The sequence below is a fragment of the Cetorhinus maximus genome, chromosome 29, assembly GCF_964194155.1.
Source record: "Cetorhinus maximus chromosome 29, sCetMax3.hap1.1, whole genome shotgun sequence".
Taxonomy (NCBI): Eukaryota; Metazoa; Chordata; class Chondrichthyes; order Lamniformes; family Cetorhinidae; genus Cetorhinus; species Cetorhinus maximus.
The window spans coordinates 4,098,798-4,114,259 of NC_135907.1; the positions used below are offsets into that span (position 1 = coordinate 4,098,798).

Here is a 15,462-nt window from a genome sequence, read left to right on the forward strand (position 1 = left end):
ATAAACTTCGGGAAGACTTGATGTCTTCACAATAAGGAAGGGACTGCCATGTATCCATGTGGATAGCTAGCCCAGGGAGAACCAGAGGACATGCATGTAAATTCAGACAATAAATTAGCTATGAATTTGGTCTCCATGTTATAAAAAGGGTATAGAGGCACTGGAAAAAATTCAAAAAGATTCACAAGACCGAAAGGCAAACTAGAGAACAGCTGCAGAATTCTGAGGTGCAGAGGGATCTGGGTGCTCTAGTGTATCAGTGACAAAAAGTTAGTATACAGGTACAGCAAGTCATTAAGAAGGCTAATGGAACGCTATCTTTTATTACAAGAGGGATTGAGCATAAAAGTAAGGATGTTAGGCTTCAGTTATACAGGGCATTGGTGAGACCACATCTCAAATACTGTGTGCAGTTTTGGTCTCCTTATTTAAGGAAGGATGTAAATGGGTTGGGGGCGGTTCAGAGGAGGTTTATTGGATTGATACCTGGAATGAGCGGGTTTCTTATGAGGAAAGGTTGGACAGACTGGGATTGTTTCCACTGGAGTTTAGGAGAGTGAGGGTGACTTCATTGAAATATATAAGATCCTGAACAGTATTGACAAGGTGGACATACAAAGGATGTGGGTCAGTCCAGAATTTGGGGGCACTGTTTTAAAATTAGGTGTTGCCCTTTTAGGATAGAGATGAGGAGAAAATTTTTTCTCTCAGAGAGTCATTGAATAGTTTTAAGGTAGAGATGGATAGATTCTTGTTAGGCAAGGGAATCAAAGGTTGTCGGGGGTAGATGGGAATGTGGAATTCAAATACAAACAGAGCAGCCATGATCTTATTGAATGGTGCAGCAGGCTCGAGGGGCCGAGTGGCCTACTCCTGCTCCTAATTCATATGTTCGTAAGCATGTTCATCTGAGAGGTTATACTTATCTGAAAAGTCTGAACAGGCTGAGGCTCTTTACTGTAGATAAGAGAAGACTGAGGGGTGACCTGATAGAGGTCTTTAAAATTAGGAAAGGGGTTTGATAGGGTAAACATAGAGAACAGGTTACCACTTGTGGAGAAGACTAGAACTAGGGGCCATAAATATAAGATAGTCACTAATAAATCTAATAAGGAATTCAGAAGAAATTTCTTCATCCATAATGTGGTAAGAATGTGGAACTCACTACCACATGGAGTGGTTGAGGCAAATAGCCCGAATGAATTAAAGATCAATAAACACTTGAGGGAGAAAAGGATAGAAGGATAAAGGAGAGGGTGAGATGAAGTAGGGCGTGAGGAGAAGCGTGTGGAGGATGAACACCAACTGGAGATCCCAGCAGGGCCAAGAATGCAAAGGTCCTGCCAAACTTAATGGCAGAATCTTATTGGCATTTTCAAATCTGTTTCCTGACTGGCATCCAGTCAGATTGAGCTGCCTGCTCAGGATCTATGGGGATGTTCTCAAACAATCAGGGTGCTGGGGGGAAGAGGAGGGGGAAGGAGGTGGAGAAATGAAACTGGGGAGGTGGGGGGGTGGAGGGTGGTCAGCAATCAGCAGGGTAAGAGGCTGAAGATTTCCCTGAGGAGTCTGGGGTGAGTGCAGCTGCCCCTCCTGGCCTGTGAGGTGTGCTGAAAAAGCATTGTGGAGCTGTCAGCTTAGGCCTCCCTTTCATTGCCGACCCTACGCTGGGAGAGTAACAGGAAACTTCAAATCCAGCTCCCAATTGCACTTTGGAAGCATGTTGGGTACACGTTCTCTTAGTGAAGTAAAAGTCTTTTACCCCCGACCCCCTCCCCCCAAAACACCCCTCTTCCTCTTTGCTCCTCATCTGTCCATTATGGGGAGGGGATTAATATCAAGGCCAATATAATTTGATGCAAAAAAGTAGTTTGGGTTTTTTGTTAGAATCCTAGGTGAAGAACCATGCTCTATAGTGGAATATGCCACCAAGGTTCTTTCATTTCATTCTTTCACGATATGTGGGCGCTGCTAGCAAGACCAGAGTTTGTTGCAAAGAGTTGAGTTGAAAAAGCAAACGAAAAAGTAATGGGGAATGAAGAAATGGAGTAATGGAGTGACAAAGTAATGGAGAAATGAAGACAGTGGTATAGTGGTAATGTTACCAGGCGAGTAATCTGGAGGTCCAGGCTAATGCTCTGGTAGCTGGTGGACCTAAGGACAATTAGTGAAAAAAACCGGAAATAAAACTAGTTTCAGTGATGGTGACCTATCCTGTTCTCTAATCACAGAATTTTTACAGTGCAGAAGGAGGCCATTCGGACCATCGAGACTCCACACCCACTGTAATGTAGTTGACTCTTAGCTGCCCTCTGAATTGGGTTGAGTAAGCCACTCAGTTCAAGGGCACTTAGGGATGGGCAACAAATGCTGGCCTTGCCAGCGATACCCACGTCTCATGAAAGAATATTTTTTAAATTGTTAGATGGCACCAAAGTTGGTTTTTAAGAGTCTGAGGAGAGGACCGAGTGAGAGACTTAAGGAATTTCACAGTTCTTAAGATAAAAGCAAAAAACTGCGGATGCTGGGAATCCAAAACAAAAACAAACATACCTGGAAAAACTCAGCAGGTCTGGCAGCATCTGCAGAGAGGAACACAGTTAACGTTTCGAGTCCGAATAACCCTTCAACAGAACTAAGTAAAAATAGAATAGAGGTGAAATATAAGCTGGTTTAAGGGGGGGTGGGACAAGTAGAGCTGGATAGAGGGCCAGTGATAGGTGGAGATAACCAAAAGATGTCAAAGACTAAAGGTCAAAGAGGTGTTGAAGGTGGTGATATTATCTAAGGAATGTGCTAATTAAGAGTAGAAAGCAGGACGAGCAAGGTACAGATAGCCCTAGTGGGGGTGGGGTGGGGGGAAGGAATCAAAATAGGCTAAAAGGTAGAGATAAAACAATGGATGGAAATACATTTAAAAATAATGGAAATAGGTGGGAAAAGAAAAATCTATATAAATTATTGGAAAAAAAAGGGGGGGGGAATCGAAAAGGGGGTGGGGATGGAGGAGAGAGTTCATGACCTAAAATTGTTAAACTCAATATTCAGTCCGGAAGGCTGTAATGTGCCTAGTCAGAAGATGAGGTGCTGTTCCTCCAGTTTGCGTTGAGCTTCACTGGAACAATGCAGCAAGCCAAGGACGGACATGTGGGCATGAGAGCAGGGTGGAGTGTTAAAATGGCAAGCGACAGGGAGGTCTGGGTAATGCTTGCGGACAGACCGAAGGTGTTCTGCAAAGCGGTCACCCAGTCTGCGTTTGGTCTCTCCAATGTAGAGGAAACCGCATTAGGAGCAGCGAATGCAGTAGACTAAATTGAGGGAAGTGCAAGTGAAATGCTGCTTCACTTGAAAAGAGTGTTTGGGCCCTTGGACGGTGAGGAGAGGGGAAGTAAAGGGGCAGGTGTTGCACCTTCTGCGGTTCCATGGGAAGGTGCCGTGGGAGGGGGTTGAGGTGTAGGGGGTGATGGAGGAGTGGACCAGGGTGTCACAGAGGGAACGATCCCTGCGGAATGCGCCGGGGGGGTGAAGGGAAGATGTGTTTGGTGGTGGCATCATGCTGGAGTTGGCGGAAATGGCGGAGGATGATCCTTTGAATGCGGAGGCTAAGGGCTGATAAGTGAGGACAAGGGGGACGCTATCATGTTTCTGGGAGGGAGAAGAAGATGTGAGGGCGGATGCGCGGGAGATGGGCCGGACACGGTTGAGGGCCCTGTCAACCACCGTGGGTGGAAAACCTTGGTTAAGGAAGAAGGAGGACATGGCAGAGGAACTGTTTTTGAAGGTAGCATCATCAGAACAGATGCGACGGAGGCAAAGGAACTGAGAGAATGGGATGGAGTCCTTACAGGAAGCGGGGTGTGAGGAGCTGTAGTCGAGGTAGCTGTGGGAGTCAGTAGGCTTGTAATGGATATTGGTGGACAGTCTATCACCAGAAATTGAGAGAGGTCAAGGAAGGGAAGAGAAGTGTCAGAGATGGACCATGTGAAAATGATGGAGGGGTGGAAATTGGAAGCAAAATTAATAAATTTTTCCAGGTCCAGACGAGAGCATGAAGCAGCACCGAAGTAATCATCGATGTACCGGAGAAAGAGTTGTGGGAGGGGGCCGGAGTAGGACTGGAACAAGGAATGTTCCACATACCCCATAAAGAGACAGGCATAGCTGGGGCCCATGTGGGTACCCATAGCCACACCTTTTATTTGGAGGAAGTGAGAGGAGTACCCACATGGGCCCCAGCTATGCCTGTCTCTTTATGGGGTATGTGGAACATTCCTTGTTCCAGTCCTACTCCGGCCCCCTCCCACAACTCTTTCTCCGGTACATCGATGATTACTTCGGTGCTGCTTCATGCTCTCGTCTGGACCTGGAAAAATTTATTAATTTTGCTTCCAATTTCCACCCCTCCATCATTTTCACATTGTCCATCTCTGACACTTCTCTTCCCTTCCTTGACCTCTCTCTCTCAATTTCTGGTGATAGACTGTCCACCAATATCCATTACAAGCCTACCAACTCCCACAGCTACCTCGACTACAGCTCCTCACACCCCGCTTCCTGTAAGGACTCCATCCCATTCTCTCAGTTCCTTCGCCTCCGTCGCATCTGTTCTGATGATGCTACCTTCAAAAACAGTTCCTCTGACATGTCCTCCTTCTTCCTTAACCGAGGTTTTCCACCCACGGTGGTTGACAGGGCCCTCAACCGTGTCCGGCCCATCTCCCACGCATCCGCCATCACATCTTCTTCTCCCTCCCAGAAACATGATAGGGTCCCCCTTGTCCTCACTTATCACCCCTCCAGCCTCCGCATTCAAAGGATCATCCTCCGCCATTTCTGCCAACTCCAGCATGATGCCACCACCAAACACATCTTCCCTTCACCCCCCCGGCAGCATTCCGTAGGGATCGTTCCCTCCGGGACACCCTGGTCCACTCCTCCATCACCCCCTACACCTCAACCCCCTCCCACGGCACCTTCCCATACAACCGCAGAAGGTGCAACACCTGCCCCTTCACTTCCTCTCTCCTCACCGTCCAAGGGCCCAAACACTCTTTTCAAGTGAAGCAGCATTTCACTTGCACTTCCCTCAATTTAGTCTACTGCATTCGTCGCTCCTAATGCGGTTTCCTCTACATTGGAGAGACCAAACGCAGACTGGGTGACCGCTTTGCGGAACACCTTCGGTCTGTCCGCAAGCATTACCCAGACCTCCCTGTCGCTCGCCATTTTAACACTCCACCCTGCTCTCATGCCCACATGTCCGTCCTTGGCTTGCTGCATTGTTCCAGTGAAGCTCAATGCAAACTGGAGGAACAGCACCTCATCTTCCGACTAGGCACTTTACAGCCTTCTGGACTGAATATTGAGTTCAACAATTTTAGATCATGAACTCTCTCCTCCATCCCCACCCCCTTTCCGATTCCCCCCCCTTTTTTTTTCCAATAACTTATATAGATTTTTCTTTTCCCACCTATTTCCATTATTTTTAAATGTATTTCCATCCATTGTTTTATCTCTACCTTTTAGCCTATTTTGATTCCTTCCCCCCACCCCACGCACTAGGGCTATCTGTACCTTGCTCGTCCTGCTTTCTACCCTTAATTAGCACATTCCTTAGGTAATATTACCACCTTCAACACCTCTTTGACCTTTTGTCTGTGACATCTTTTGGCAATCTCCACCTATCACTGGCCCTCTATCCAGCTCTACCTGTCCCGCCCCCCCCCCCCTTAAACCAGCTTATATTTCACTTCTTTTCTATTTTTACTTAGTTCTGTTGAAGGGTCATTCGGACTCGAAACATTAACTGTGTTCCTCTCCGCAGATGCTGCCAGACCTGCTGAGTTTTTCCAGTTCCACAGGTCTTAAGTCCTGTCAAAACATGTGTTAGGGGTGGGGGCATGGCACAACTGGCCTGGTGTTTGAGACAAAGAGGATACAAACAACATATAAACAAATGGGGATGGTGGAAAAAAATAGATTTTAAGATAAATTTGTGCAGAGTAAACTGTGTCTTAAAGACGTACTGTCTTTACCTCTGAACTAAAGTACTTTTGGTTTCAGGGAACTACTGTAGATTCCAAAAATAACACAGCCCTCTCCTGAGTGCTGCATAACAGCCACACTCAAAGACACAGACCTCCAGGCACATGGAATCTCACTGGTCAGGATCCGCCCTGCTCACAATATTAGTCAGAAATACTAACCTGACATACATTGTTCAACAGCGTCCATTGTCCCACCCAAAGCCGTGAGGTCTCGACATCCAAACAATGTGGTAATTCAATAGGGCCCCAGCTGACTCAGATGTAGGTCATGACTATTTTATAAGTCACCTCGCCAAGAGCTGGTAGCTTTCGAAAGGAAACTTAAAGCGAAACTCCAACTGTGCACAAAGCTCCATTATCTTTCCTTGTCCCAGCTGCTTAATCCTGCTCAACTACTTAGCTGGTTTGAAAATCTTGACAGATACACCAGGTGATAGAATTCTACTGGGGGTGTGGCGGGCGGGGGGTGGTGGGTGGGGGTGGGGGTGGGGGGAAGGGTGAGGGTCCACCTCGACAGTCAGACATAGGTCTGCCACTCCAGCACAATACTGAGGGAACGCAGAACAGTCTTTCAACCGAAAGGCTAAACTGAAGCCCTGTCTGCTCCCTGGGGTGGACGTTAAAGATTCCACGGCACAGTTCAGAGAAGAGTTGTCCCCTAGTGTCCTGGCCAATATTGATACCATTACATTCTGCCTCCCTCTGATAACCTTTGATTCCCTGGCTATTCAAGAATCTACCTACCTCTGCCTTAAAAAATATTCGATGACCCCGCCTCCACCACTCTCTGGGGAAGAGAGTTCCACATGACCCTCTGAGAGAAAAAAGTTCTCCTCATCTCCATCTTCAATGGGAGACCCCTTTTTTTAAACTGTATCCCCTAGCTCTAGTCTCCCCAACAAGGGGACACATCCTTTCAGCATCCACCCTGACAATGCCCCTCAGGGTCTTATATGTTTCCATAAGATCACCTCTTATTCTTCGAAACTCCAATGGACACAGGCCCAACCTGCCCAACCTTTCCTCATAAGATAACCCCTCATTTCAGGAATCAGTCGATTGAGCGTTCGTGGTTCATGACTTGGTTTCACCTCAACTATTTAAAGGCACAGTTCAAAGATTCAACAGAAGAGGAGGATTGAAGATAAGTGTGGTGTTTGAAGGAGGAAAATGAGAGAAAAACATAAAAAATATCAAAGGCTGTACCAAGATTGTGAGGGGTATAGACAGAGTAAATGCGAGTAGGCTCTTTCCACTTAGATTAGGAGAAATAAACACGAGAGGACATGGCTTTAGGGTGAAAGGGGAAAGGTTTAGGGCGAACATTAGGGGGAACTTCTTCACTCAGAGAGTGGTGAGAGTGTGGAACGAGCTACCATCTGACGTGGTAAATGTGGGCTCACTCTTAAGTTTTAAGAATAAATTAGATAGATACATGGATGGGAGAGGTCTGGAGGGTTATGGACTAGGTGCAGGTCAATGGGACTAGCGGAATAATATTTCGGCACAGACTAGAAGGGCCGAATGGCCTGTTTTCTGTGCAGTAGTGTTCTATGGTTCTATGGTTCTAAGATTCAAGGAGTCGCCCTGGATGTGCTGCTGGGAGGGAGGTTCAGTTCTTCACCAATAAGTGGAAAAAAATCCTACTGTCAACACCGAGAAGGCACGGCTGGAGGTGGCTCAGGACGTGAACAGCTGGAGATGGCACAGGAAGTGAACAGCTGGGGTACCACCTTAAGGACCTGGATCCAGTGCAGAAAAAGTTTCAATGATCTGACTAGGTCAGGAAAGGTGAGCAAAATTACAGAAGTATCCACATCCTGCAGAGCACCTCCTCTCACTCTGCCTGGTCAAGTGTACTCCATTCATAGCACTGCTTGCTCCCACTTCACTATCATCGGCATCCATCCATCCGTCAACACGTGCATCCTTTAATCCTCAGTCCCCTCATATCCTCACCTTCCCCCTCCCTCCATTCACCGCTCCCACTTATCCCCAATCTTCACGGAACTGATATCTCAGTCAGCTCCCCTGGTTCTCAAGCGGTAGTGACAACGCGCTCTTCAAATGTTTGCCAGTGCTCGACATGATGCATGTGTCTGACTGCCCCCCTCACCAAATGCACTGCATCAATGGAACTCACACATGCCTTGGAGCTACTCCTAGGTCTGCCAGGCCACTCGTGCTGGAGAAGAAAGCCAGGTAGAAGGTGGGGATTGGATGTGGATGTTTACAAAGCGTGCAGCTTTACCTGGCAGAGAGAGAGGTTTTGGAGATTAGCAACATCTCTGCCCCCTCCCCGAGCATCTGAACTGATCAGATTGGCATTGCGTCGGTGCAAGGTGACAGCGCTAATCTCTCGGGTCCACATTCCTTTCAAGACAAGGTCATCTTATCAAATGTGATCTATCATGTCCTATTTTGCAGTCCCATTGTCTAAATGTGACCCGTCCCTTCTCCTCCAGGGCCATGATATGAAGAACAACAGCCCTTGCCCAGAGAGGACAAGAATTCCTCAGTGGAGCTGAGGCTAAACCGTCACAGGAGACACTTTTTAAAAATTCATCATTCATGGGATGTGGGCTTCGCTGGCTGGGCCAGCATTTATTGCCCATCCCTAATTGCCCTTGAGAAGGTGGTGGTGAGCTGCCTTCATGAACCGCTGCAGTCCATGTGGTGTAGGTACACCCACAGTGCTGTTAGGGAGGGAGTTCCAGGATTTTGACCAAGCGACAGTGAAGGAACGGCAATATATTTCCAAATCAGGATAGTGAGTGGCTTGGAGGGAACTTGCAGGCGGTGGTGTTCCCATGTACCTGCTGCTCTTGTCCTTCTAGATGGCAGAGGTTGCAGATTTGGAAGGTGCTGTCGAAGGAGCCTTGGTAAGTTACTACATTACATCTTGTATATGGTACACACTCCAGACAGTCGAGTCCATAAACTAGGCTGCATTCCAGTGCATTATCACTTTGCTGTTTGTGGGAGTTTATGTGCACAAATTGACTACTGTGTTTCTTACATTACAACAGTGACTAGGCTTCCAGAGTATTGTAACGTGCTTTGGCATGTCCTGCAGTTGTGAAAGGCTTTGTTTTCTTTACATTCTTACAAATATAAAACTTGTACTGTCGTTATTTGGACACTGCTCTTCTGGGATCTGAGATCAAAAGCAGCCTGGTTAATGGGATGCAAGACTCGCCCACTACTGACTCTAAGGGCACTGTATGAAATACATTATGAGGAACTTGAATCCAGTTCTGGAGGGTATGAATCTAGAGTATTAATTTCTTCTTCTTAGGCAGTCCCTCGAGATCGAGGGTGATTTGCTTCCATCCCGGTTCGATGGGTTCTGAGGTGTGTGGCTGATAAATCCAATGAACGACATGCAGGTTCTGTCACATGCGGGGCAGGTGGTGCTTGAAAGGTCGGGTAGATTGGTCATTCGGAAGTTTTTACACTCAACTTCACCTCCGCACATTCTCAATGAAATTTCCCGATGTATTTGGAGTGTTCCCGAATGAGCCTTCTCCATTTTGGTCAGTCACAAGCCGGGATCTCCTATGAGTTCATAAGACATCCTTCAGGGATGCTTTTGAGGACATCCTTAAAGAATTTCCACTGTCCTCCCAGGAGTCTCCTGCCACGACTGAGTTCAAAGTAGAGCAATTATTTCGGGAGTCTGGTGTCAGGCACACAAAGTACGTGTCCCACCCAGTGAAGTTGGTTCTGAGTGATTAGCGCCTCGATGCTGGGCAAGTTGGCTTCAGAGAGGCCGCTGTTCTTGGGCTGTCTTCATTTTAAAGTGTTAGTTTAGCAATCTCCAAAATGGCTACTGTGATCATTGGTTTGGGAAGTAGAACAACTTAGACAGGTAAAACAAAGGATGCCTTTCAAAGACTGGGGGCCAGGATTATATTATTGGGACAGAATAGGTGAAGGTTTTCTGCGTATGTGTCCAATCTGCCTGCAATAGGCAAGTACTCCATTTTCATTTGATATCAGTAGCTTAATACAAGAATAGCTGTGGTAATAACTAGAAAACATTGGCTTAAATCTTAATCTTTAAGTCTTAAATTTTGGCTTAATTGGAGCTCAGCATCGCTCGTTAGTCAGACACTTTCGTGGAGCTCAGAAATCTTTTGCCCTGTAACTTGCTGGAAATCTGATAATGAGGAATGAAAAGGCAATGGGGCATCTGGGACCATAGTGGGTTCAGCAGGGTATCACCTGAATCAGAGACCACCCGAGGATTAAGCAAGAAGCAGGGGAATGTCTGAGATTGGAAATGGGGTAAATTAGAGTCAAGTCAGGTACAGAAAGAAACAGAGAGAGGGAAGGAAAGATTGGATTAAGACAGAAAAAAAAATAAAGAGGCAGAAAGGAAAAGTAAGGAACAGAAAACGAAATTCAAAATTTGAGATGTTTTAAATGTCTAAGAACTTCCTAAGTGCAGGAACGAGATTCCACGGTTTAAACTGTTCCCTTTCTGGGCCAGAGAGTTTGATTAGCATTAACAGTTATCATACTGTTAAGAGGATGTTTAAATACGAGTCTTAATTTCCTGTGGCAGATTAATAGGGAATTAACATTATGCAAATGCAGCAAGTTCTCACAAAGAACAGGAGCAAACGATCAGCAAGTTCTGGAGATTCATAACTCATGGTGTATCTCTTAGTACCCTGACCTTGCAGGCCAATTTGCACATTAATAACAACATGCATCACCATTATTTTTCGAGCAAGATTTAGGTCAATAAGTTTCCAGTTAATCGGCTCTTATGTAATTTCTGACCAAACTTGGATCCCACCACTGCGCTCTTTGCTTTTTAAGATTTCAATCTCCTATCCAAGTGCCACTTCCTGTTTAGCAAAAGTAATTAGTATTTTATTCCTTTTACATAAGAACTTTAAACCCCTTGAGCTGGCACATTTGCAGCACAGTATGCCAGCTCACACTAGGAGATTTTCTTGGGGGATCTGCCTGGCGAGGAACTCTTATTAGGTTGCGCAATTCTTTTGAGTGAGTAGAAACAGAGCTCCGTGCAAACATTCACCAGGCTGTACTCTTCACTCCGTTACAATTATTTATTTGGCACTGTCTTGTCACACACTGGAAGGATTTTTTAAAAAAGAAAACAGTGTTGGACCTTGGTCCATAATGGAAAATGTTACAGGGCAAAGGGGGAGGTCGAATGTCATTACAATGAGCTCTTCAGGGACCGGCAGAAGGGTTTAGCAATTTGCTGCATCGGGAAAATGAAGGAATGGCCAATCTGAATTGAACATCATTTTATGGTGTTTAAAAAAACCCTATACAACGTACAGTGTTCCATGTCGTTCGCACTTTTCATAAAAGAAAAAGTGAGATTGTGTTATCAATTCATGCCCGTTGCCATGGCTACAGTTGCCTCCTTGTGCCCATTGCCCTGGCTACTTTTTCTTTATTCGTTCATGGCATGTGGGCATCACTGACAAGACCAGCATTTATTGCCCATCCCTAATGGCCTTTGAGAAGGTAGTGGTGAGCTGCCTTCTTGAACCATGTGGCGTAGGTACACCCACAGTGCTGTCAGGGAGAGAGTTCCAAGATTTTGACCCGACGACAGTGAAGGAACGGTAGTGATACATTTCCAAGTCAGAATGATAGGTAACTTTGCAGGCGGCAGTGTTCCCATGCACCTTGTCCCTCTAGGTGGTAGAGGTCGTGGGGTTGAAAGGTGCTGTCATTAGGGAGAGTACAAAAATGATTCACAAAAATGGTTCTGGGGATAAGATAGATAGATAGACTGGAGATGTTGGAACTGTTTTCCTTGGGAAAGAGAAAGCTCAGAGGTTTGATGGAGGTGTTCAAAATCATGAGGAGTCTGGACAGAGTAGATAGGGGATAAGTGTTCCCATTGATGGAAGGATCAAAAACAAGAGGGCACAGATTTAAGATAATTGTCAAAAGAAGCAATGGAGACATCAGGAAAAACTTTTTCACCCAGCGAGTGGTTGGGATCTGGAATGCATTGCCGGAGTGTTGGAGGCAGGTTCAATCGAGGCATTCAAGAGGGAATTGGATTATTATCTGAAAAGGAAAAATGTGCAGGGCTACAGGGAGAAGGCAGGGGAGTGGCATTAGGTAAATTGCTCCTTCAAGGAGCCAGCACAGGCACAGTGGCTGAATGGCCTCCTTCTGTGCTGTAACAATTCTGTGATTCTGACATCGGAGCCTTGGTGGGTTGCTGCAATGCATCTTCCAAATAGTACACACTGCTAACACTGTGTACCAGTGCTCCAGGGAGTCATTAAGGTGGTGGATGGAGTGCCAACCAAGCGGGCTGCTTTGTCCTGAATGGTTTCAACCCTCTTGAGTGTTGTTAGAGCCACATTCATCCAGGCAAGTGCGAAGATTTGATAGAAGTCTTCAAAATCATGATGGGTCTAGACAGAGAGAAACTGTTCCAATTGGTGGAAGGGTCAAGACCAGAGGACACCAATTTAAGCTAATTGGCAAAAAAAAAATCAATGTCAACATGAGGGAAAACCTTTTGACACAGCCAGTGGTTAGGATCTGGAATGCACCACCTGGGAGTGTGGTGGAGGCAGGTACAACTGGGGCTTTGAAAGGGGGATGAGATAATATGAGGAATAATAACATGAGGAATAAACATGTGCAGTGCTGTGGGGAATGGCTGGGAGTGTGGGACTAGCTGAGTTGCCCTTGCAGAGAGCTGGCATGGACAGTACATGCTGAATGGCCTCCTTCTGTACTGTAACCATTCTCTGGTTCTTTTGAGGGCATGCGAGACACAGGACATGTGATCCTTTCACTATGAAAGTTTTAATCAACCCTCAGCCTCAACAGCTTTTTTGGGGAGTTCCATTACTCTTTGTGAGAACTGCTTCCTGACATCACCCCTAACTTAAAGGTCATGTCCCCTTGTTCTGGACGCATCCCACCAGAGGAAGTAGTCTCTATCTACCCTATCAATTCCTCTAATCATCTTAAACATTTCAATGAGGCCACCTCTTAACGAAGAGAGAAATAAGATGCAGGTCTGAACCTACAATTCACTCTGTGACAGTTACCAACTGATACTTCTCCACTGAAAGACAGAATTAAAAAACAATTATATTAGGGTTCTAACTCCTTATAGAACAGTCACTCTGCACCAAAGCTAATGTGATATCTGAGCAACAAAACGGTTCATTACCTACTTAATTGCGAAGGCTACCTCAGTCTGCAAGAGGGAGTACCATGAGTGATATGCACTGATTTCCTGTATCATACCTTTAGGACAGGGGTAACTACAGTGGGTGATGTACACTGATGAAAACACCCCCGTGTAGTCACAGCTGTCAACCGAGGCTCAGTGTTAACATTCTCACTGAAGTTAGAAGGTTGTGGCTTCAAGTCCCACTCCAGACACTCCAGTCCATGACACTCCAGTGCGTTATCACATTGCTGTTTGTGGGAGCTTGCTAGGCACAAATGGGTTGCCGCATTTCAAGTATTTAATCGGTGGGCCTTGAACTGACCCATTTCGTTTAAAAAAAAAGACTTAGATGCACACTTGAAGTGCCGTAACCTACAAGGCTATGTATGGACCCAAGAACTGGAAAGCGGGATTTGGCCAGACAGCTCTTTCACGGGCGGGGTACAGACACAAAAGACTTTCTTCCACACTGTGAATTTCCTGTGCTCCTATGACCCACACCAGTTATAAATGTATTAGCTTCACATGAAAGTGCCTCAACTGCTCTTTTCGCAGAAAATTTACCAAATGTGTCATTTTTATTGATCATTTTCATGCCCTTTCCTTAATTGCATCACACCTATGTGGGAAAACAGGACAAAAATGCCTTGCTTTATTCATTACCCCTTTAAATAGGGGTTCTGTATAAACATGACAAGAGAAGTTATGTTCAACTTGTATACAATCTAGATTGGACCACACTACAGAGGACTGTACGCGGTTCTGGTCTCCACACTGCAAAAAGGATACAGAGGCACTGGAGAAGATGCAAACAAAGATTTATAAGGGTGACCTGAGAGGTTATGCCTATAAAGAATGACTGAACAGACTGGGCACTTCTCCCTAGAAAAGAGAAGACTAAGGGGTGACCTGATGGAGGTCTTTAAGATTAGAAAGGGGCTCGATAGGATAGATACAGAAAGTGTTTCCACTTGTGGGACATCCAAAACCGACGGCCACAAATATAAGATAGTCAGCAATAAATCCAGTAGGGAATTCAGGAGAAACTCCTTTACCCAGAGAATGGTGAGAATGTGCTAACACATGGAATAGTTGGAGTGAATATCACAGATGCATTTAAAGGAAAGCTAGATAAGTCCATGAGGGGAGAATAGAATAGGGTGAAATGGGGAGGGGTGGGAGGAGCATAAACACCAGCATTCACTAGTTGAGCCGAATGGCCTGTTTTCTGCTGTCCTCTATGTAACTCTCAGTCATTTCAATCTTTGTTAGAAATTTGTGACAATACTGCACCCTTCAACAAATCTTTACCACCCCCGTGTTCCCAATCCCTTTGAGGAACAGCCAGTGTTTTAAACGCATTAATTGAATGAAACAAGTTTTAAACCCCAAGCATTAGATTTCGTTGAAACTGAAATTTCGCTGGCCAAACTGGGGGAAACGCGCGGCCCTTTGAACCTCTCTGAATGCCCACCAGGTGCTTTCAGAGAATATACAAAAAAAAACATGAATTATTAAAAGCTTGGTTCTTGGTTTCACCTGGTTGTCACCGCGACAGTCGTCTTTCCGATGGAGATTAAAGGCTTTGAAACAATTCTGGCACCTGCTCCTGTCAAAAATATTCGCTTCGAACTTCAAACAAGCCACTGGGTTGACCACAGGCATTATCCCCCAATACTCACTTGGAGCCATCAAAAGGAGTCGAAATTGATTTTTTTTCTATTTAAAGAAAAAACAAAATTAACCACAAGTTTGTACTTTGTTTTTTTGGTGATCTTGTCCTCATGTCACTCCAACCAAGGACCCATAAGAGAAAACTCCTGCCGTCCACACAAGAGGTTAGTTACACAAATATCAGCGCAAGGTTTGAATCCTAGACTGAGGTTCTGCATCATTTGCCAAGAAATGCAGTAAATCTGCAATTGTCCATGTGGAAACTGTATATCCCGAGAAGGTTCCTGCACCAGATCAGAAGCAGCCAACATTCTGCCCACGAAAGTCTTGCAAAAGAAATCCCCAGTGGTGTAAAAATGCGGATATTTAAGGCATATTTTATTCCCTACATTGTGACACTTTGTCCATGGTAGAAATGGGATTTTGTCGCCAAATTAACTGCAGCGTTCCTGAAGCTCGCCGACATGGTCTTAAGGTTAACAGCTTGCCAGTAAACTGCATTGAATTAAAGTTGCCCCCCGCCCCGGCTCCTTCTGCAAA

General features: G+C 45.6%; 1 protein-coding gene across 1 annotated transcript in view; it reads right to left on the reverse strand.

The window, feature by feature from the left end:
• LOC144669321 (uncharacterized) overlaps positions 1–14,975 on the reverse strand; it is a 140,331-nt gene extending 125,356 nt beyond the window's left edge. The window contains exon 1 of the mRNA XM_078531681.1: positions 14,788–14,975. Coding sequence (XP_078387807.1) covers positions 14,788–14,940 — 153 coding nt within the window. The 5' untranslated portion in view covers positions 14,941–14,975. The remainder of the gene's footprint in view (positions 1–14,787) is intronic.
• Between the last annotated feature and the right edge of the window lie 487 nt (positions 14,976–15,462).